Source organism: Centroberyx gerrardi, chromosome 1, assembly GCF_048128805.1.
Source record: "Centroberyx gerrardi isolate f3 chromosome 1, fCenGer3.hap1.cur.20231027, whole genome shotgun sequence".
Lineage (NCBI taxonomy): Eukaryota > Metazoa > Chordata > Actinopteri > Beryciformes > Berycidae > Centroberyx > Centroberyx gerrardi.
Genome location: NC_135997.1, coordinates 8928457 through 8952805, shown reverse-complemented (window position 1 = coordinate 8952805; position 24349 = coordinate 8928457). Strand labels below are relative to the sequence as shown.

Here is a 24349-nt window from a genome sequence, read left to right as displayed (position 1 = left end):
GGCAGAATATGCTGGCTGAACTCCATTTGCCAAGCGCACACAGAACAATATGAAAATGAACACACACACACACACACACACACAAACACAAAGACACACACTTACCCACACACACACCCAGCACCACTATTGGCATGACAGTGGCATTTATTCCCACCCTCCTGCTGCTGGTCTATGCTGAGGTGATATGAGATGTTGTGCTGTGTTTATGGAGGAAAGAAAACAAGAAAGGCTCCTTCACAGACACCTGCTGTAGTGCTGCGGACTAAACATGTTGTTTACAGGCTTAACTGTGGCTCTGCCAGTCAGGCACAGAGGCTGAAGACTGTACGTCCCACTGGAAGCTGCACTATGGAGGCTCACACCCAGAGACGACAGTATCAATCGGGGTTGGGACCATTCATGAATTGAATTGAGAATGCACGATAAACTCCAATTCAGTTCCTGGAGTTGGAATTGGAATTGGAATTACATCCAGCTCTAAGGAAACATATCTGGAATTGAATTGGAATGACAGGAAACAGAATTGAATTCCATGAAATTCCATGAAATTTCACTTCTAAGAGAGGTTGTCTTGACTTACTAAACATTATAAATTAAACATTACGAATTAAATAAAAGACAGTTAAACAAATCAAATACATTCATAATGTATGTATTACGATTACATATTATGCATCAAATACCACCTGAAAGGAACCTTTAACATTTTATGATTCAGTATTGATAATATATAACATTACATGTAATTTCAGATATGTGGTAAAAAAAAAAAAAAAACATGGAATTTCACGTAATTTCACTGAATTAAATTCAACTTTGTAAAATTCTAATTAAATTCCAATTCCTCCGTTGAACTGTAATTGATGAGTTCATTCATGAATTGACCCCAACCTGGTATCAATAAAACCAACGACTATGGCATCAGCCCAAACCTGCTCACCAAGCACTCAATGGATGTCATTTATCTGATGTGTGGTCTGGTACAGTGGCTGTCAAAGCTCAGAGAGAAACAGAGAGAACCAAAGGATTTGTTTATTCCATTCTAGCCATTAGGTTGATTCACCAAAATCCATGCTAAGTAACTTACGCAAGCGGACAAGTGTACAGCATGTGACTTGACAGTCATAACATTTAATCCAAACCCAAAGACCCCAGGTGACCTGGTCTGGTGCCTCAACTAAACCTGCACCCTGCTCTTTGTCCTCTTTGACGATTCGTGTGTGTGTGTGTGTGTGTGTGTGTGTGTGTGTGTGTGTGTGTGTGTGTGTGCGTAGTTTGTGTATGGTTTGTGTCTAGATAGATGAGATTACTAATACATTTTGGAAATTCATGCTTATTTTATTTTATTTTATTTTATTTATATGCATCCATGTTGGTGTGTGCAGCAGTGTCAAAGTAATACACTGTTCTGCCAAAACATACAGGAATTAATATTGACCAGGTGGAATAGAATAGAATAGAATAGAATAGAATAGAATAGAATAGAATAGAACAAATTTGCTCTATTCTATACAGCCTAAGCCTATTAATGTTTATATTATTGTATATTATGTCCATGTTTTTTATGTTTTCCCTAGTTTACGCTACACTAGAATAACATTCTACTCCATTATTCTCTCTATATTTCCTTCCCTGATTATTGCCTCTTTAGGAACAATTCTGCAATATTGATGAGGATTGGGGAAACACAGAAGCCCCAGAAAGGTTGAGTGAGGAGAGGAGGTTCTGCAACAACATGCGATGATAAAACATTGATCTGCTGCTGCTGTTTTTCTCAGCAATTATATGTCCACTGACACAGAAACTTACTGTGGGTTGTTTTTTTTTGTTTTTTTTGTTAATTTGGTAATGCTTCGCTGTCAGCCATGTGACATTGATGTGTAAGCCAATTATATTTTAAATACCTTGAATGCAACCGTCTTTTCGTTTTCTATTCCACCCAACTACAAAATCCTCACAGTATATGTTGTAAAATTGTTTATGTTTACATCCATTGAAGCACTTTCTGTTACATGTCAGTGTATACAGTTGCTGCTTTGTCTTAATCATGAGCCAACAACTGAGCCAAAACAACAAGGTCAAAGACTACAGTCAACAAAATATATATGGTCCATATATATACTGGATAAAGCAAAAGGGAGAATGGGTGAGTTGTCTATTATAATGCTAGCGTCTTGCTTCTCAGGCAAAAATTAAGACATTTTTGTTTTGTTGTTTGCGGACAGTAGCCAATCCTTGTCCTCTCCATTTTGGTGTTTACTATGTACTTGGCTTGGTTACTGACTTGTTTTTCAGTGCGATCATCTCTATAGAAAATCTCTAAGTCAAAACATATAGAAAATATATCCATAGGATTGTGGTACTGTAAACATATGGCGGCATTCACAAATCCGCGCTGGATTTCACTGAGGTGGTTTTCAACGCAGACCAATCCACACATACAGCATCAGCTCTGCCAGTGAACAGTGTATCTGTGTAGTGTTCATGCTGTGCCACTAAGAGGCAGTATAGGAAAGCTTTCGGCGGAGGCTGTTGTATTGGGTAAACAGCGTGCGGGGAGCAAGGAAAATAATCCCATGGACATTTAACCTGCTGTTACATTGTTGATATTTTCCCTGGCTTGTCGGGCTCACGGTGACGTGTAGAATGCTATAAATAAGACTTTCAGCTGTATTGTCGGCCACTGTGCCTCACCCCTGCTTGGCATTACAGATGGGCCTCAACCCTTAGAGAAATGGGTGGCGTCCCAAAGCACACACACGCACACAGTAACATTCACATACACACACACACACGCACCTGTTACAACATGAATGTGGTGTGGGTCATAGGGGCAGGATGAGGGGATGAGGGGGAGGGAGACGGAGAGGAGACCGAACAATAGTGCAGGTGTGCAGCTGGGGAAAAGGGGGATAGGGAAAGAGAGAGGAGGGGGGGGGGGATAACAACCTCCTCTAGTATGATTTATTCGCTTTGTGAGGAAGGAGGCTAGAGACAAATAGGTAGAGACAAATATAGACACAGACCTAGCAAGGCAGAGAGGACAGACAGGTGCAAGAGAGAAGCAGAAGGGTACAAAGAAACAGAAACAGAGAGACATTATATACATCGTATATTATAAACACGGCTTCCTCCTCTGTCTCTCAATAGTTTCATTTTCCTCAGCAGTTCTGATATAGCTGTGTGCTTCAGTCTTAGTCCATAAACAGGCTGTATGCTGACTGGAGCAGGTGTAGTTGTCAAATGGGGAATGCCAAGTTCAACTAAACATCACTGAAGTGGACCCTGTATTAGTAGTAGTAGTAGTAGTAGTACTAGTCATAATAATAGTAATAATAATCATTATCATCATTATCATAGGCAAGGCAAGGCACGTTTATTTTTATAGGACATTTTGTACACAAAGGCAATTCAAAGTGCTTTACACAAGGTATATAAGACATTACATAAGAAATACATGATCAGATAAATAAAACATATCAAATAAAAAGAGATAAAGTGTATAAGAAGAGATAATAAATAATTAAAATGCATAAAAAGGGAATAATGATCAAGATGCATAGGCATTGCAGAACAAAAAGTTTTGAAAGTAGTCAAAGTTGGGGAGCTTCATAGGATGAAGAAGAGGAGGAGGAGTAAATAAAAACAAAAATCAACAGATATAAGATATAAGAAAATGTGAGACAATTTAAGCAAAGCAAGAAGCATCAAAGTAAAACATAAAAAGGAAAGTCAAGGACAATTAATAAAAGATCATTACGTAAATGCAAGTCTATAAAAGTTAGTTTTAAAAAGTGATTTAAAAGACAGATTTACTGATTCAACCTCCTCGAGCAGGACGTGCTCATCCAGCTCACATGGGGTTAAAAGGTCTGTGATCGAGCCCTAATGTTTCATAAATTAATCCACACTCCAACTGATAAAAAAAAAAAAACCCCAGGAGCAACAAGATGTTAAAGGACTCACAGCAGTTGTGTTTGGGAAAGCTAAATCACTGAAGCAACTATCTCTCTCCTTCCTTGATGTTCAAAGCTACTAGCGGACCCTCCGTGCATTTGATATTCAAAACGGGTGCGGTTTATGCACACGTGGAGGTGTGTTTGTATGTGTGCAGATATTTTTGTGCGTCTGTGTCATTCCCAGCCACGGTGGGAGGCTGAAAGCTCCTCTAGCAGACTGCCAGTTCCACCAGCTCTACTCCAAGGTCAGCAAACTGCCAGAGCTCCAGATTACAGCAGATTACCAGGCAGGGCGCACATACTCTCTCTCTGTCTCTCTCTCTCTCTCTCTCTCTCTCTCTCTCTCTCTCTCTCTCTGTTTATGTGTGTCATACTGTTTATTCACCAAGAGCGAGGGGATGTCGACTCCTCATAATCAGTGGAGAAAGACAAAGACTATGTTTTCTCGACTTGGACTCTGAACTGTATTGAGATTCATCTCCTTTCTCTTTCTTTTTGGAATTATTGGTATTGGCTTCTGTCTCACTGATCTAATGTTCATCGATTATCTGACTGGGATAGATTGGGCCACAAAATCACCCACACACACCCACACACTTAGATCATCATTCCTCGGTGGCAGCAAGATTGAGCATGTGATACATATTCCCAGCATGTGGTGGATTAATACATTAATACTTTGTGGCTGAATCCCCCCCCTCTCCCATATTACTGCATCATAAAGAGATTACAGTCAGGGACAGGCCATGCCCAGGCGGGACCCTACCATCTGAGAGCAGCTGATGGGGGTGAATCACAGGGACGGCTCAGACTGGACAGAGAAGTGTTTGGGTATGAAGGGGCTTCTGTTCCTCGTGAGCGCAATGTGACTTTTTTTTTAGCTCTCGGTGAAGCCAAGGTAAACTGTCCACCTATCAATGGACAACGAAGATCTATTGCTTTTCAATGGTGTGTTGGGCCAGCTGAAGGGAGCAGAGAGCAGAGACAGCAGGTGGGCGGGAGGGATGGGTGGGGGGGGGCGGAGGGGGAGGGTCTGTGTCTGCAGATGTTGCTAGTCTGGATGTTGGACTGTACAGGAATGTTTTCAGAAGGGTTCTGGGTGTGCGTGAGTGAATGAGGTAGCGTTATTGACATGGTTACAGTCCGGTAATAAGGAGCCTGCCTGCAAGAGAAAAGGGAAAAGCAGAGAGAAAGAAAAAGAGAGGAAAAAGAAGGAGGGAGACAGTGGACAGCTGCTGGCCATGGCTTTGGCTTGCCTGGGTCTAGGCTGTGTCCCTGTGCGATCTAAAGGTACCGTCTGTCACATCACTCAGTTTCTTTAAGCTTGTTTCAGTGTTTCACCGTTTTGACCTGTTTAGTATGTGGTATTTATTACCACTGTTTATTCTGTTAAATAACTTTTCATTAAGAGAGGTATAGGACTATGTGGTAATATTGTACTGTAGCAATGTTATAAGCTGATTGACATCTATCTGGATATAATCATATGTATCCAGCATGATTGCAATATATTGTAATTGTACAGGCTATTCACAACAATCAGGGAACACAAACACCTGTGCATAGTGAATTTTCAGTGCGATACAAATGCATCTTTGGCGAATTAATGTAATAAAATTCTTTGCTGTAAAGTCACAACATGTTGCAGACATGAAGTCAGGAAACCACTGAAAAAGCCTTCCGTCCAACATCCAATCTCCTTTTTAATAATCTGTTATTCTTACATTCATTCTGAATTTTCTTTTTCCCTCATGATGACTATGGTGATGATGATGATGATGATGATGATGATGATGATGATAATGATGACGATGACGATGATGATGATGATGATGATGATGATGATGATGACAATGATGATCATGATGATGACGATGATGATGATGATGGGTGGGCCAATGTACTATGGATATGTTGTGTCATTGGCACAACTTTGGACAACAAGGGTATACAGAAAACATAAATAACGTGAAATAAATAATGTGAAAGTTATTCTGAATGACGTTGACAATGGATTCGATCTATAGAATTGTCAGAATTTGTGTTTTGGTAGTAGTTGTGTTCAACTATGTTCGGCCAGTAAGAAGCTGATGTCAAACAAGTATATTCCTGCAAATTGTATATTCTTGCAAGTGTATTCCTGCAAAAAATGTCATTCCTGCAAACCCGTAAATACATTTTGAACATTGCTTTGAAAAAGTGCTACTGATATCACTGTGGAAAATTAATATTATTACTATCCAACGAGGTGGCGAGTGGTGTGTCTGCAGTGCTGTTGTAGGTCCACAGTATGCAGTGTTTCCTCTGCAGAACTGGCCAGCTAGTGTTTCTTATATAACAGCTGTCTACTATGACAAGATCTCCAGCCAGCGCTATAGGGAGTGTGCTGCCTGACCCAGATACTAACCCTAATACATTCTCTACTAATGACTTGAATACACTCACATCTGGACCAGAGAGAAAGAGGCACAATTGTATAGCTATAGCAGAAAGGGAGTGTACGAGCAAGGCAGTGACAGGTGGAGAGTCAGTGTACTAATTGCAAATGTCAGCTCCTTCCATGGATGATGATTCTGCCCGGAAGTGATTTTAATGTCAACACAGATGACCGGTTATTGGCACAGCAATGTGTCTTCTGTAAAAACTGGCTTGAATCATTGTGCTGCGGTCTGCTTCTTATCCTCATGCTAGACTTTAGTTGGCTTTGGCTTTTTGTGTCTCTGCTAAATTCTGATCTTGTCTGTTACAATATATTATTTCCCGTGGTGCATTGACTGAACTTGCTGTTTTCTACAGTGTCATTCTTCATTTCCTACTACCTCCTCTCCCTGTCCTCTCCTCTCTCCTCTCCTATTGTATCCTTTCCTCTTCTCTCTTCTCCTCTCCTCTCCTCTCCTCTTGCATCCTCTCCTCTTCTCTCTTCTTCTCTCTCCTCTCCTTGCCTCTCCTGTCCTGTCCTGTCCTGTCCTGTCCTGTCCTCTCCTCTCCTCTCCTCTCCCCTCCACTCCTCTCCTCTCCTCTCCTCTCCTCGCCTGTCCTGTCCTGTCCTGTCCTGTCCTGTCCTCTCCTCTCCTCTCCTCTCCCCTCCACTCCTCTCCTCTCCTTTCCTCTCCTCTCCTCTCCTCTGCTCTTGTATCCTCACCTCTTCTCTCTTCTTCTCTCTCCTCTCCTCTCCCCTTGTATCCTCTCCTCTTCTTTCTTCTTCTCTCTCCTCTCCTCTCCTCTCCTCCCTTCTCCTCTCCTCTCCTCTTGTATCCTCTCCTCTTCTCTCTTCTCTCTCCTCTCCTCTCCTCCTCTCCTCCACCCCTCCTCTCCTCTCTCTGTTCTATCGGTGCTGTTGGCATGCAAGTCCTGATGATGACACTGCAAGTTGCTGACACCGCACCTGCAGATTCGAGGATGAGGGAAAGGGAGATGGGGTAAAATAGAAAGAAGGAGAGGAATGATGAGTGAGAGGCAGAGAGGGAGAGAGAGAGAGGTGGCGATAGACTGAGAGCGAGAGAGAGAGAGACTGAATTTGATGAGTGTGTATGTGTGCGTGTTCAGTCGTACATCAGTCAACTGCAGCCTCTGCCAGGCAGTACTCCAGATGAGATGGGTCTGAGCATGTCTTTGCTAGTCCTGGAGGTTATTAATGGGTAACTCCCAGCTTAAGCTTCATCACAGTCGAATGCAGAGGAGAAAGACGAGGAGCAGGATAGCAAGAGCAAGGCAGAAGCGGGACAATGCAGGTAGGGAAGCTGGGGTCTGTTTAGAAAGGTGAAACTCTAAAAAATGTTGAATGCAAGAATCTCGATTCTCATAAATGCCTCTTATCACTGGCTTTTTGCTTCTTCCCGCTACGACTTGAAGGACTGTTCTGTGATTTTTTGCCTGCTTGTGTCCTTCCTTGCACCATCACCGTGTTTCGTGGTCAAAGGAAAATCCAGTCGAAATCATTTTTTGGGAATCATTTGTACACCGTTTTCCTGATGGATTCTTACAAGATATTTTGAATAACTTTTAATCCATCACGTCCTTGTTCATGTTTTTGGAACCTTTTTAGCGCTCGGCAGTGAGAGGCAGCCTGAGGGGAGGTCAGCCAGGTACTGGAGTGAGCGGTCAAGAGGGAAACATGGATACACCCTGTGTAGAGCAGTCCAGTGTGAAATACAAATTCTGTTGCTTGTTTGTTTTTGTCTGTTGCTACAGGGTAAAGGTGTTGCCCTTAAAACTGGTGATTTCATGTGAGAATGCGGCCTGGCTATGGACTGTATAATACCAAGCCACATCTAACAGGGCTTGCTTATTGTAGGTGTAACGTATATAGTACTGCATTATTTGCTGACTTGTTTTCTTGGCTATGCAGGTATTCTGTAATATCAGTTTGATTGGTAGCTGCATGCTAAGTAATAAAATCTAAACTGCACAAGTCACCTCTTCCGTTTTCCAGCTCTGGATAGGATCAGGAGGAGGACACATTTTGATCAATGTTGGAGTCTTTAGTAACGATTCTGTCGTTCAATGCAGGAAAAGCATTTTGTTTTATTTTCTGTTCTGTGCCGATTTGATCCAAACATGCCACACATACTGTAGAAAGGGGTAGGGCTGTGTGTTTCTGCTAATTTGTGACTATGTATCAATACAGTATTTGTGCTAGTTTGTTTATGTGTCATTACAGTATTTAATTGTGATCTGAATTGAGACATCTCCCTGTAATGTTGCAAAGCCGTGCTTGTGTTCCCTCAGAGAGAGACAGGCTTGTAAAGGTCATGCGTGTGTGTGTGTGGGTGTGTGTGATTTGGTCTGATCTGTTATTTCGTTTTTGTTTTTGTTTTTTTGTTTTTTGATGACGCACAGCAGAAAACAGAGCGGGGAAAATGTTGCTGAGTAATTCAGCCTTCATGAGAACACTGCAATGTGATGATGATGTTGATGATGATGAGACACCTACAGAGCGGAGCGAGAATAAGGGATATGAGAGAGGAAAGAAGGAAAGGGGGATGAGAGAGAAAGATGAAGGAAAAGAGAAGGGAGGCAGGGAGTAAAGCTATAGTAACAAATCCACTCATTTGACTGTCTCACAGCAACTAGGTCAGCACCCTCTACAGACTGTTTTCAAAGAAACACCTTTGTTCCAACCTGGTTCCAATATTCTACGGCTCTATCCTTCTTTCTACCTCCATTAATGGTAATTACCAATTACAACCAGGAATAATAAAAGCAGCAGGTTTTGCAAATGTGCCAATTTAACTAAAGCTTATGCAGACTAACTTGATGTAGCTAACACAAGGAACTACCAGAAGACTTCCATTTGTAGCCAAAGTAAGTCACACTTATTGGCTGTCCATAAAGCAGCGAAAGCAACACGATGAGCAAAATTATTGACACTATTATGTCCAAATATCTGTCATTATTGTGTCTATATTGCCAACCATACAATCTCTGCACCTTCCAAATGTGATCTGAGTTTTTACTGCCGCAGAGTGGCTAGGCTGTGCATGATCATAATCTTTTCTATGACGTGTTTTATAGTCATTAGATATATTGGTGAATGTCAAGGACAAGAGGTGTGAATATCCGGAACAAGAACAATCTAGAAAGGGAGAACCAGTATCTACATTTATTTACTGCACATTAGTTTACCTCACAGTGATTCAGGCAGAAAGCTCTGTAATTGTTTACTTAGTGTGAATATGCTTTATGTGCTTCTTCAACGCAATAGCTAAAATGGGCCAAGTGCTGCTGATGTTAGCTTGCTGATTTAATTACAGACAAATGCTAGTCTTGTTGAGCAATGAAAGGTTGCCTGGCTACTGATGTACAGTGTGGCTCTCAAGGACACAACTGCATTCTGAATTCTAAATTAACGGATGGAAATAGATAGATGGATTCGTAATGAAAGCTAAAGGGGCTTTGAGAGCAGATAAGAGAGATGGATACTTGCAGTCCCTCTCTCTTTCCATCTCTGTCAATCAACCTCTTATCCCTGTGATCCCTGGAAATTGAAAGCTAGAGATTTTAGTTGCTCTATGATTCAGGGTAGCAGGGCTTTTGTGTTTTTATTGTTTTGGTAATAATAAATAACAGCAGCAGCAAAGATGGAGGATTGAAGGAAACCTACAGTAGATGGCTGGTTTTTGCACAGCTGCAGTGGAGAAAGTGGGTTTAGCTGCCACCTGCTGGTGTGGCATGGCCTGGTCTCATCTTTTTACTCCAAAATAACAGAAATACTGAGGGACATAATGTGTTCTTCACACTAATCTTTAAAAAAAAAAAATCCTAAAAAATCATTTTTTAGGATCACTTTATTATATTTTCCTCATTTTCTATCTTTGGTGTATTTTGATGTGTTGATGGCTTTAGTCTCATGGATACATTAGTTGGTGGTAAAAGGCAAAACCTGGCCTGGATCTCAGCTTATAGCAATTTCTCTGTGGTGTTGGTGGAATAGACACTACTTGTGGAAAGGTGAGCCTCATCTGTTGGCATGTCATACAAATGTTTGATTTCAAGGACTATGGATTAAAGCAGCTATAATATCTATGATGTTTCCTTACCTTGGTGACCTGTGGTATTTTATGATTTTTATTGTATATTATGGCCCAAGGCCAAAAGACAACCTGTTCCCTTGAATGAATAATATCACACAAAAAAACATGAATCTCCTTGTGAGCGAACCAGCTTTGAATTTTTTCCCAGTGTTGAGTTTATCCTGTGAAATCTTCAAATTGCTCTGTCTCTCCCCTCTCTCTCCTTAGCGGTGTCTAATCTGGATGTAGAGAGTAAGCTGTCAGTTCACTATCAGGCTCCATGGCACCAGCAGCACAACGTGTTTCATCCTTGTACCCGACCACCATGTGTAGAGGAGCTGCACAGACACGCTCAGCTCAGTCTCAGGGCCCTGCACCGAGGTGAGGGAAGCCGATGTCTACATATATACACTACCAGTCAAACGTTTGGACACACCACATTTGTCTTTATTTTTACTATTCTCCACATTTTAGAATAATAGTAAATACATCAAAACTGTGAAATAACACAAATCGAATTATGCAGTGATCAATAACAACAACAATAAAATTGAACAAATCAAAACTATCTTATATTTTAGATTCTTTAAAGTAACCACCCTTTGCCTTGATGGAAAGGCAATGCTTTGGAAATAAATTCATACATAGCCATCAACTTCACTATTTATATTTGTCTCAGAAACTAATTTCAAGCATTTAAGTATAAGCCTTTAGATCAAAATGGCTTTAAGATAATGAAAAACATAGTGCATTCAATCAGGTGTGTCCAAACTTTTGACTGGTAGTGTACATTCAATCATGTGCATAATGTGTGTGAGTGTTCATGTGTGTACTTATTTGTGTGTGTGTGTGTGTGTGTGTGTGTGTGTCACAGACGAACAGCAGCGGCAGCGGTCTACCAGTCGGGAGCGGAACAGAGTAACCATCTCTATCTCAGTGGCGCCCCCCATGCCCACCTTCCCCTCACCGCACACCATCCGGCGGCAACAGAGGAGTCGCCTGGCACGAGCGGTAAGGACGACATGCTTCACACCGATCAAAGTTTGTTATATCTTACACTCAACCAATCAATGGGCAATTCTCAGGAAATGGTTGAAATGGCATCTAATGTCATCACTTTGGTTAAAAAACAAAATGTCTCCAATTGCCATATATCCACATAGACTATAATATGATATATCCAAGACCAATGCAATCATATTTGCTCATATAGAAGTATATGCTATCAGAAATAATCACTGATGATGAGGTAATTTCTTATTGCATGGCGACTGTCCATCATAGACCAGAGCTTCTTAATTTGTGATGCTCCTACCTGCAGGGACTACTTATTCTTAGACAAAGCCAGTGTCAACCTTTGTAGAGAATAGTCTGTTGCAGACAACCAGCCCAGGGGTTCAGCAATATGCTAACATCCAGCACCAATCCAAGGACCTGGCTTTGGGAAACACTGGCATCTGCATTGCAAAATTGCAAAAACTGATTTAAACAAAGTTCTGTTTAAACAAGGGTCATTACTGATCATCTTAAATATGTTTTTCCTGTCAGGTAAATAGTCACAGTGGTTACAGTAACTATTGGAACAAATGTCTATATAATTAATGGTTCCATATTTCACCTTCACCTTTATAATGGTTCTGTATTGCATACCATTTCAGTAGCTAATTACACATCAGGCTTTCTACTCCAGAGTAAAGATGCTGTAATGTAGTGATACCAGCAGGGTGGCTGGCGGCTGTCCGACATTTTACCAACATGGTTGTGGTGAAATTAGCTGCTTTTTTGTCATGTGAAGGTTGGCATAGAGAGGAAGTAAAAGTTACACATACACACTCATGAGAATAATTCACTTGTTTTTCTATTTCTATTTATGATTTGTGATTATTGACACTGATCTCCTTCCATACTTATTTGACATGTGGTACAATAAATTGACACAGTATTTCATTTTGATGTTGCCATGCAGCAAGAGAGAGCAGAGAGAGAGCGAGAGTTAGACTATCAGCCCAGGAAGGTAATACACCATGGTTTGTCTGTGTGCTCATTGTCTGTTAATGGTTAACATCTTGACACCTACTGGCAGATTTGTTATATATCCCCTTGTTTGTGCACAGTCGGTGCATGCCTCCTATTTTGTGTGTCTGGGATAACACCTCCCTGCAAGACTAAATCCCATTCTAAAAATCATTTTTGACTGTATCTTCATTTTAGTTGTATTTGTGCTCATACACATCTTTTTTTTCCAACCCCATTCCACACCAACTTCACCTTTCTCTCTTTCTTTCTGAACCTCCTGAAGGAGAGGACCATGAGAGAGACAGAAATCCAGACCATACAGAGAAAAGTAAGAACGTTTATAAATCAGTGGATGTTCATTTTCCAAATTCTTTATTTATATGAAAGACTTCATATACTCATATATATGTGTGTGTGTGTGTGTGTGTGTGTGTATGTGCGTGCATGCTTGCGTGTGTGTGTGTGTGTGTGTGCTGCCACAGGAAAGACCAGGAAGAGAAGCAGACATTCAGACCATCCAAAGAAAGGTAATGGAGAAGCAGTGTTATAAAGATTCCCCACATCCCTAAAAAGCATACACTTTTATACAAATGGATATGCTTGGATGGGAAACTATCACACTGTTAAATTCATATTTTTCTTAAGGCAGTTATCGAAAGTCCGGGTAAAGAACAGTGAAAAAAAAAAAAAACTTAAGTGAAGGAATGCAAATGTTTTAGGACCTAAGATGATGAACAAGCATCTAACATGTAAGGAGCATGTACACATCGAGTTTTTTTTTCTACCATGTGACCCCAGAGGGGCTCCATAAACATGTGATTTTTTTAGGACTATTACTGGAGAAAGGAAGTTTGGGAATTATTGTATTTCAATATTAGGCTACATTACCTGTACCTCATTCATCCTTCATTTTCTTTTTTCTTTTTTCTTTTTTTTTCATTTAATTTTTCATTCACAATGCTTTCAACTTTTGGATCATTCATTGATCACAATGCCATTGCTTTGTTTTCTTGTTTGTTTGTTTTTGTACTTTGTGTTCATAGTTTGAGTGCTTTGACTCACTTCCCCCTATTGAAGGTTGTATCTTCATTCCATGGAGTAGAAAGGTATCCGTAAACATTTGTGTTCTTTTAACTTTCTGTTAAACCCTCTGTTTGTGCTCTTGTCACTTAGTTGTTCAATTCTTTTCTCTTGCTAGTTTCAATCTTCAGTATTTTTGATGGTGTTTTTACCGGTTAGACATACATAAATACACATACTTCTACATATACATAAATACACATATTTCTACTGATATTAGAAAGATGCTGAGATAGTGTCTATGATATGCTACATATTAGCAATTAATTGCAATTGCAAATAATTGCTGATATGTAATAATTGCAAATATTTCCTTGATATGAGACAGAGTTTTTAAACTGTCCAACTAATTGCCTTATTGTATTAAAATAGATAGATGGACTAGGTGAGGTGGTTCTCTGGAAATCAGCACACACATACAACACAAATAGAAACTCCCAGTAATAGGACTGCTGAATGTGACAGAATTTTCTTATTGTCTTTTTTTGGCACTTGTTGAAATTAGGGTCATGGCTGTAAACCTACTAGATTTCCCTAGAATATGAATCACTCCACAAAGCCACACTATGGATATTAACACTGCTTCTGTCTGTCTGTCTCTCTGTCCGTCTGTCCCTTCCAGGCTACCTCCACAGGGGAAGGTGAAGGAGGTGAGCTGTCGGGAGGCCACAGAGCCAAAGCCCCCGTCTCCAACACCCCCTCCACCCAGGACAAGCAGACAAACTGGTCCAAGGAGTCCCTCCCGGGATCAGATCAGAGGGCAACGGCCGACTCTCACATCTCCTCCTGCATCATCCCAATCAACGTCACAGGTACTGGGGAGTAAATGATGTAGTGCCCATTTGTAAGGGTGGAAGTAACTAATTACATTTACTTACGTTACTGTAATTCAGCTTTGTTGTGTACTTTTACTTTTTTGAATATTTTTTAAGGTCAGTAATTTTAATTTTAATTTTACTTTTACTTTTTTACAGTATGTGTTCTTCACTACAGTAGTGTTCTTCACTACATTTTAAATCACACCCATTACAGAGTACAAATTTTGGGCTCTTTATAAGCATCAGAAACTGGGCAATTGTAAAGTGGCCAAATGAGGAGCTGTTCACAGTGAACGATCAGTCAGCAGAGAAGAGAAGAGTAATCTGGCTTTACTTGTTTTTGCACTTTATTTTGTAATTTCCAATTTTTCAGATGAAAAGAATCTATTCATGGAAAAGATCACATCTAACAATGTTCTCTTTTCTAAAGTAACTTTTCTCAGTAACTTTTCCTATTACATTTTAAATTAGCTGCTTTTTAATTTTACTTAAGTCGATTTTTACACCAGTAAATTTACTTCTATTTAAGTAAAATATCAGCAAAGTAACAGTACTTCTACTTGAGTAGGATATTGCAGTACTCTTTCCACCACTGCCCATTTGTTAACCTCTATACATATCTACTTTCAGACCAGGGGCACATCATGTTAATTTGAAATGTCTTTTTCTGCACTGTTGTTTTTGGAGGTGTTGGTTTTGACAGGGAAGCAAGCGCCCGTTGCTCTCTCGTCCATTCCCAGTCCGTTCTTCAGAGGAGAAGGAAGCTGAGGAGGAGGAAGACTATCACTGGAATACCCAAGCGAGTCCAACAGGACATGGGTATGTTGCACACCTTTTGTGGTGCATAATCCCGTCTGGTGGCCATTTTTATTAATCTTTTCTTCATAGCATCTCTAGGAAAACTGTTTTATATGCATTTCAGACATTAAGTGCAGTTCAGATCCATAATATTTGAATATCTATGTCATTTCTGTGATAAAAGTATGGTTTTTTTTTGTTATCTTTCTGCTCAACATGCTGTATGTTTCCATGCAGACTCGGACGAGTCGCCAGTGGCGAGAGAGCGCACAGTGATCGTCCATGCCAACCCCCACCAACTGTCTCTGTGTCAGGAAGAACTTTCACTCACTGGTCGCCTCCATCACACCCGCGACTCTGGCTGCCAGACAGATGATTTCCTTATAGCATGTAAGTGTCTCAGAATGGAAAACTATTTTGTTCATAGATTTGATGGCTTCCAAGATAATTCGAGGTCGGGTCTATTCCTGCTCAGTTTGCACACCTGTCACCTGCTTTTGTTAAGTGTGATTGGGACATTTGAGCCATCTTCCGGCTTACAATAATATCACAATGTAGAGTGAAATGGCATAATTGCTTTGAGATTGAAACAGACTGGTCAAAATTCTTCTGAATTAAGAAATTAACTGTCCCACTGTCTGTTTTTCTGCCTCTTCTCTGTCTGTCTTTCTCTCTCCAGGTACAGCTGCTCCCTCCAGACGGCGTATCAGAGCTCAACGTGGCCACCAGGGAATCCCTGCCTCTCTCTCCCATTCAACAGGCAACATTTCCTCCCTGGGTGACCAATCAGACTCCACATACACCAGTGCTGCAGCCAATGGTGGTCGCTTGCGATCTCGTAGCCTACCGCGAGAGGGCGGGCGCCTGATGGACAGTGACGATGATGATGATGATGATGACAATTATGATGATGATGATGAAGATGAGGAGTTGTCACCGTATGAAACGGAGGACTTTATTCCAGCTGGCCCCAGCCCAAGGATGATGATGATGATGATGAAGGATGAAGAGGAGAGCACAGATGACCAGGCAGCTCCTGAGCCATTGCAACTTGGGAGCTTAAAGAGGTTGCAGCGATCCGGGGAGAGAGACCGTGGAGGTGGAGGAGGAGGAAGCCCAGAGCATGGCTGGATGGAGAGAGGTCGTTCTCGCTTGCCCCGCAAGGCTGACATGGGCAGCTGTGAGATTTCCTCCAGTTCAGATACTTTCAGCAGCCCCATTCACTCTGTGTCCACCACAGGAGTCCTGGGGAGCCACGTGGACCACAAGGAGGACCATCAGTCGTCCAGTGGGAACTGGAGTGGTTCCAGCTCCACCTGCCCCTCTCAGACCTCTGAAACCATCCCCCCTCCCTCCTCTCCACCGCTGACAGGCTCATCCCACTGTGACTCGGAGCTGTCACTCAACACTGTGCCCAATGCCATTGATGAGGGATTCACCCTGGACCCCTCCTACCACTCTGACCTCAGACCCCAAGGCCAGGGTCATAGGTCAAGCTCCTTCACGTCCTCGGCCACGGACCAGCTGGATGATGCAGGGGTTAGTACAGCCAGTGAGGGGGAGTGGGCTTACCCCCAAGACCAAGACCAGACTGATCCAGACCACGACCCCGACCAGACCCGAAACCAGAGTCAGAGCCATGGGTTAGCCCAGGACTACAGCCCCAAACAAGGTCTAGAAGACCAAACCTGCTTCACTGACAACAAGACCAGCAACACTGACAAAGAGCCTGGCTCACATTACCCATCTGACACGGAGGGCTTCTACTCCTCTTCTGTGCATTTTGGGGAATGCAATCAGAATTACAGAGGATACATGTACAACTATGCAGACCCAGGGCCTGACTGTGGCCAATCCAACACTGTGGCAGCACCACTAGCCCATGGAGTTTACATCCAGCCTCAGGCTGAATTCAGAGCAGGCACTATGACCCTGGGGAGGCCCTGCCGTCCGCTGAGGAAACCAAAAGTCAAACCTCCGCCACCCAAACGGAGCTCATCGCTGAAGGAGACCAGCAGTAGTATAGATGTAGGAACAGACGCACAGGCAGATCAAGATCAACCAAAGACAGTTAGCGAACAAGAACTCACCTTGTCTTCCAGAGATATGAAGTTGGATCTGGAGCTAGAGCTTGGAGGCCCTCCAGAACCATTAGAGACATCTTGTCTAGTGGCAGAGCCTCTGGGAACGTGGGGAATAGGTTTGGGGGAAACAGTGGATATAGTAGAGCCCATGTCCTTTAGCTCTACAGACACACACTCATTCAAAGATGAAGGTGCTGTGCAATCTGACTATGCAGACCTGTGGCTTCACAACAATGAACTGAGGTCCAACAATGGTGAGTACACATCCATGTCCAACTCAAGCACGGCCACGGGCACCACTGTCATGGAGTGTATCAAGTCACCAGACAGCTCCTCCTCCTCCTCAGACACCCAAACCCAGGCCCTCGCCCAGGCTTCAGAGACCAGGGCAACTAGCCCCCCTCTGCCCCCTGGAGAAGGAGACTTCAAGCTGGCCTCACCTGAGAAGCTGGCTGGCCTGGCCTCCCCCTCCAGTGGCTATTCCAGCCAATCAGAGACACCAACATCAACCTTCCCTTCATCTTCAGCAGCATTCTTCCCAGGACCTCTGTCTCCCACGAGTGGCAAGAGAAAGCCCAAAGTGCCCGAGAGGAAGTCCTCTCTCTCTTCGCTGCAGCACTTCCCTAGAGATGGAGCTTCCATTTCCTCTTCCTATAAAAGAGACCCAGACTTCCCCCCTCCACCCTCTCAGCTTGATCTAAACGTTCTTCACGGTGCCCACGCCAGACACACACTATCCCACCGGACGCACCACATGCACACACTCCACCACAGCAAACATAGAGTTGCAACTGCTATAGCCACTGGAGCCAAGTCTTCGGCCCCGGAGGCGTCAAATACCAACCCTCTGAGTTCTATCCCTGTTCCCTTGATACCCAGCTCCAATCTTTTGGCCATCACACCATCTGCTCTGCGTTCAGTGCAACTACGTTCAGTCAGCCGGCGTACAGACAACTCTGCCGCTACAGACCAGGAAACGGCGAGTGGAGCCGAGACTGCTACCAGACCCAAATGTGCCCCTAGTGGTGCTACACTGGCTCCGCCTCCAATCAACACTAGGCCCCTCCCTCCACGCAGACCACCTCCCCAGAGACCCCCAGCTCAGGACCACACTTCCTCCCCTGAACACTCCCACCCGCCTCCGCCTGGCCGCCACCCTGATGGGCCTCCACCCTATGAAAGCTTGCGACTCAGACAGGACCGCTATGGACCCGGAACATTCTGGGCAATGACAGCCTTTAGAACCCGGGTGGAACCGCCATCAATCCTCCCCGACGACAGCTCACCCTTGCATCGGCCTGTGCCCCGCGCTCCCCACCCATCGCCTGTGGATCTGCACACACATATCCACTCACACACAGAGTTTAGGGGGCTCACGCACTCAGCTCACGCACACCCTGAGTTCAGGGTGCTGGGGGAGCGCACGTTCTCTCTGGATGACGATGACGATGAAGATGAGGAGGAGGAAGAGGAAGAGCAGGTGAAAGAGCCACCAAGGGCTGCATGTTCCAGAGGAGGCCTGCGATCGGACCACCCTCCACCCCCGGCGTATGAGTTCGCGGGGGGATCCCACTCAGACTCAGGGCCCTGGGTTAGTCCAGTCAAAGTGCCTGGTATCACAGCGGAGACATCGCATCCTTACCTAATCAGCGATGCACGAGAAGGAGGACAAGAAGAGGAAGAAGAAGAGGAGGAAGTGACATCAGGTGCTACCAGAAGTGCCCATCAGCAGCAGCTACAGGAGAGCAGAGATGACTCCACCACTCCTGACACTGAAGACTACTTCAGTAAAGGTAAGCCTTTAAACTTGATTCACTTCACTTTATCCTGTTAGAGTTCATACAGTAATGAAGGCCTTTTCTGCATTACTACTCTTTTGTGCAGATAACAGAATAACAACACAACAACATGCTAAAGTTTATTTATTTTATGATTTCTGGATCAAAATCACATGAAAATTAGCTTACTACACACCTGCTACTATCACTGTGTAGTCGCGCAGTAACATTTAGTCATGAAATGAGTGACACTTCAATACACCACACACACTTAGGAAAAGCATAGTTATTTCAAGGTTTGTATAGTAAATGATCAGACAACCAGATGACATGTGATAGGGATGTTGTGTGCTACAGATTCCACACCCAGTGACAATTCGCTCTCCCCTCTGATGGATGACACCAAAGTGGATGATGACATTATTTTCACGTCACCCAATAAGACACGCACAACGGAGGATCTGTTTGCCATGATACACAGGTACTGTAAATATAGACATTGACTGTCTATTGATTGTCTGTCTATCTATCTATCTATCTATCTATCTATCTATCTATCTATCTATCTATCTATCTATCTATCTATCAATCTATCCTCTAGTCTGTCTTTATATCTGTCTGGCTGAATCTCTGTCTAAATCTGAATTATACTATGATTTCTTATTTCAGATCCAAGAGAAAGGTCCTGGGCCGTAAAGATTCGGGAGACATGAATGCAAAGTCTCGTCTGTGCCCGACAGCACCGGTGATCCCTTGCAGTGTCTCCACCAACATTATCCCACCAGCTCCTCCTCTGAACATCCCAGCAACCCTGGCCACTGCTGCGGGGTCACAACGTGCCCCTGTGCCCATCTACCGCAGCGCCAAGAAGTCCAGCACATCCAATGAGGAGTTCAAACTCCTGTTGCTGAAGAAAGGCAGCCGGTCTGATTCCAGTTATCGCATGTCGGCTACAGAGATTCTAAAGAGCCCCATCACCCCCAAGTCCCCCGGGGATCCCCTCCAGGAGGGGCTCATTAGGCAGGTTGAGGAGCCCCCCTCTCCGCTCCAGGAGCCCCCCATTTCTGGCCTGGACCAAATCCAGATCCCAGGCCTCTTTCCCAGGGCCAATTCTGAGAGTTTCACCCCCAAAACTCTCCCCATGTCAGCTGCATCCCGACAGGGCCGTTCCCGGATCCCCCCTGTAGCCAACAGCAGTCGGTACAGTACGCGTAGCCGCCTCTACACGGCCCCCATGCAAGCCATCTCTGAAGGCGAGACAGAGAACTCGGATGGGAGCCCCCATGATGACAGATCATCCTAAAACCCACCTTATCAGAGATGTCCTCTATGCTTAGCCCTGTCCTAAAATTGAAATGGCCCCTAGCTACTACTACTTTTGTAATCTTGGATAGGTATGAAACGAAGGCAGATATCTTATAGCTCATCAGAGGTTGAAACACGGCAAAATATGACTATTGCTTATATCCCCCCAGTGTTTGGATCAACTATTCTTTTAGGATGTTGAACAAGGTGTTGTGAAATACTGAATCATAAAGCGATGATTCTGAGACCTTTGAGGATATACCTATATACTGTATGATCAAAAGAATAGCTCTCTGTTAGTTAAGAGAGCAAGACTGAAGACCTATTTTGATTGAACTGTCTTTTTTATATATCTCCCAAATATTTGGTAAATTATGACATGGAAAGAAATTTTGTGGAGTCTGGACAACCTGCGTGTGCATGTAGGAGCAAATGGAACATCCATTGATATTTCTACTTCTTGTGTTCTGAATGGTGTGGGTGTGTGTGTGTGTCGTTGAGGAACTGCTTTGTTATGAAAAAGTTTAATATTCTCTCAACTTTTGGTGCCCAAAGCAGTGGTCAGACCAGAGTCCATACTCAATATTCCTGCAAACAAGCAAGGATTGTTTGGTTGTGGATATTGTCACCATGCAGGGCAATCTCCAACACACCACCAACTATTATATCTCCATCTGCAAACCTGTATTGGTTTAGAGAGTATATTACACAGAGCCAATCATATATTTCTTCACGTAAATTATATCCAAAAAGGTAACATGATGCATGTATTTTTGTAAAACAGCACCTCAGAACATGGTGAAAAAGTTTCACCATGTCGCATGATCCATTATGGAAACATCCCCTGGACCCTAGTTTCTGTCGACATTTTTGTGGTTCTTTTGGATTATAAGAATAATGAATCTTTCACTGTGAAAGATTTTAATGACATTTGTACCACATTGCCAGTGATCTAAATTGATTTGTCGATCTGAGAGTCTAAAGAGCAGGAGCAAGGGCTTGTTTTTAGATGGGGCCCATTTGTCAAAGACACAGGCTAATTTTGGACAATCGCACAGTGGCCTTTCTCTACTAGAGGTGGTTGTAAGCAGGGCTATTAGCAGTCCCCATACATGTACATGGACCCGGGCCATGTTCCAACAGATTTCAATCACATAGCCTACTTTAAATCCAACCTTGAAATGAGATCCTAATCTAGTATGTTTAGGTTGGTCGAAGCTATTCCAACTGCTGGCCAATCGCGCTGTGCTGACTTCAAGGGAAAAAAGGTGCATTTCAAGGCAGTTTTAAGCGTACTATTGAGTATAGACAGTGAAAATGCTTTAGAAGGTCCTCAACTGGTTTGACTGGAGGCTAATTTGGAAAGGTTTCCAAAAACCAACTTCTCTTTTGCACTTCATTGTGATTCTTCAAGAATATTCCTTGAAAAGAAAATATATCTTATAATGAAATTGCATATGTATATTTGTACTGAATATAAAGTCATATCTATATAATAAAGTGGCAAGCAGAAATTTTATAGGGAATCAACCCAAAAGTGTAGCAAAGAAGAACAGGTCTCAATGATGACATTACATGTGAATCTCAACAACAATCTACACTGTTCTCCTCTCCTTGTTGCCTCTCCTTCATTTGCACTGACCCAGTAGCATTAGACAGGTGAAAGCTCAACCCAGCGGCTGGTGTTCACCGCTTGCTTTACCCTCCTGACTTCATATCACAAAATCTGAAAGAGAAGAGACACGAGGAGGAAAGAACTGGATGCCAACAATATTTAAAATTTAGCAATGCATCTATTGCTGCGGCCATTTCTATCTAACATCAGAATACGGGGTTAAACTTTTCATATCCTTCCAATAAATGTCATGCGTGCAGAATATCCAGTGTTGTGATGATGCAAATTGTCACCGATGGAAAGTTTGAACTCTCACCTGCCTAGCAGAGCAACCACAACACACATCTCACATCCAGAGACCGTACTTCAATAGAAACCATTCACTGTATTCTGTGAATACCTCAGCAAGCATATTACTGTTTAATTGTAAATGCTATGTATAGATAGATAGATAGATAGATAGATAGATAGATAGATAGATAGAAAACAAAACCACAACTGTTTGATACTCAGCGAATCTGAATTGCAGAACTGACACTGTGTAAGATGGAGAGAGTAAAAAGCTGTGAACTGACTATTAGAATTTTACATTCATCATACCCATATTGCTGAAGCGCACTTGTTCCTGTTCATTGTTTTATTTGTTGTATTTTCTATCGCATGCAATAAGTAAACAAAAAAAAAAAGAATAAGAAAAGAAAAGGACACCACCATATCATTATTTTTATCTGAGGGATGTCTCCGTACCACAAGAAAAGATATTGTATTTTCAGTTCAAATGTCAAGTTCAATAGTGTGTTCTATAGATGTACAAACTGTCTGGCTAATTCTGTTCTGTATAGTCGTGATCACAAACAGGGGTTTATCTTGTACTGTATATCTACTCACTGGACAATCATATGGAGCGTTTAAGAGACTGTAAAGAAAATGATATAAAATCTGTTGGGAACAAGAAACTGAACCCTTAGTGCTGGGTCCAAGTCTTGCTGGAGCTATGGAAGCTGGAGTGAGAGAAATATTTTCCAGGAGAAACTGCTGATTGACTCTAACGTACATATCTGGACAAATCTCTTTTTAATCTCAATAGAATTACTTGTATGGATAAAATGTACAAATATTTAAAAAAAACAATTTAAAAAAGAAACAATATGACAAGAATATCCGTTGAAGACCCAAAAGGTAGTTAGAGCCGGTGGGAAAGTCACTGTCTTTACTTTTGACTCACTGCAGAATTTTCTGATTCCCACAAAACATTTAATATTGCTGAAAATGAATCTGTAGGATGGATATGAATAAATAATGCAATGTGACTCTGTGAATTGCCATTTCAAAGTTTTAAAAACAAAAGCACTCATAGTATTGAGGATTTGTTTAGTGTGATTTTTCCGTACTGTACCTGGCATTGTTGCTATGGGGATATTTTAAGACTGTTTCCTTTATTTCCAGACACAGTGGATAACTGGTTGATAGATACAATTTGATCAAGAAAGACAAACTGTAGAGTTGCCATGTAGACTCTAGTCCAGCGTCCGTTTATCTTCCTCAAACCTCAGTCCTCAGCAGCTCATTGGGAATACAACAAACCAAGGATCTATAACTTTTATAGATTCTTTATCCCAACATGTTTCCCAATGTCTGCGCGCAACTTCGCCCTATAATGAAGAAAAACCATAGGATTTACTTTTTTCCAAAGGTGTACAGTATGGAATAACACTAAACAGACTTTAAAATATATGAAAGAAAAAAAAATCCAAAAGTTGAAGACACAGTGTAACTGTCTATTTAAAAGAAGCTCCATGTTTAAAAAAAAAAAAATAGCTAGGACTTAACAGATTTGAATCACTTTTGTATTTTTGTATAAACCTGTAAATATGTTTTTAAAGAAAAAAAAATGTTGCAAATTCTTTCTTTTGTAAAAAAAACAACAAAAAAGAAAAAAATACAATGTTTTTTCAAAGTTTACATGATTAATTCCAAGCCTTTGTATATTTTTGAGCTGTGCAACACCTTCAGTCTTGTATTTATTTTTTGGGGGTACAACATTGTGAAGATTCCATTATTCTATATCTTATTCATTTTAACAGCTCATCAGGCTGCTTAGTAACTGTGCATAGAAAAAGCCAATAAATGTGATTGCGTTGAAATGGAATGCTTTGTGTCTGCCTGGTCATTTACTCTCAATTAAGACAAAGTGCACTAAGATATTTTTCCACTAGATGGAGATGTTTTGCTGTCAGTTATTCTCAGTCGCAAATACATTTTGTCTTGGACTCCTGGCATAGGTTTGGATTATTCTCAACCTGTCCAACACTACCAAGATACAAGTCAATTTCACTATTCTTTAAAAAACAGACCTGGTCCAACATTTTTTTACCCACACT

General features: G+C 42.2%; 1 protein-coding gene across 1 annotated transcript in view; it reads left to right on the top strand.

Moving 5' to 3' along the window:
* Nucleotides 1-20351, top strand: part of nhsb (Nance-Horan syndrome b (congenital cataracts and dental anomalies)) — a 48753-nt gene extending 28402 nt beyond the window's left edge. Inside the window, exons 2-13 of the mRNA XM_071900425.2 lie at nucleotides 10703-10855; nucleotides 11349-11485; nucleotides 12441-12488; nucleotides 12774-12818; nucleotides 12973-13017; nucleotides 13534-13596; nucleotides 14193-14382; nucleotides 15076-15207; nucleotides 15424-15576; nucleotides 15866-19063; nucleotides 19406-19529; nucleotides 19718-20351. Coding sequence (XP_071756526.2) covers nucleotides 10703-10855; nucleotides 11349-11485; nucleotides 12441-12488; nucleotides 12774-12818; nucleotides 12973-13017; nucleotides 13534-13596; nucleotides 14193-14382; nucleotides 15076-15207; nucleotides 15424-15576; nucleotides 15866-19063; nucleotides 19406-19529; nucleotides 19718-20351 — 4922 coding nt within the window. The remainder of the gene's footprint in view (nucleotides 1-10702; nucleotides 10856-11348; nucleotides 11486-12440; nucleotides 12489-12773; nucleotides 12819-12972; nucleotides 13018-13533; nucleotides 13597-14192; nucleotides 14383-15075; nucleotides 15208-15423; nucleotides 15577-15865; nucleotides 19064-19405; nucleotides 19530-19717) is intronic.
* The last annotated feature ends 3998 nt before the right edge of the window (nucleotides 20352-24349 follow it).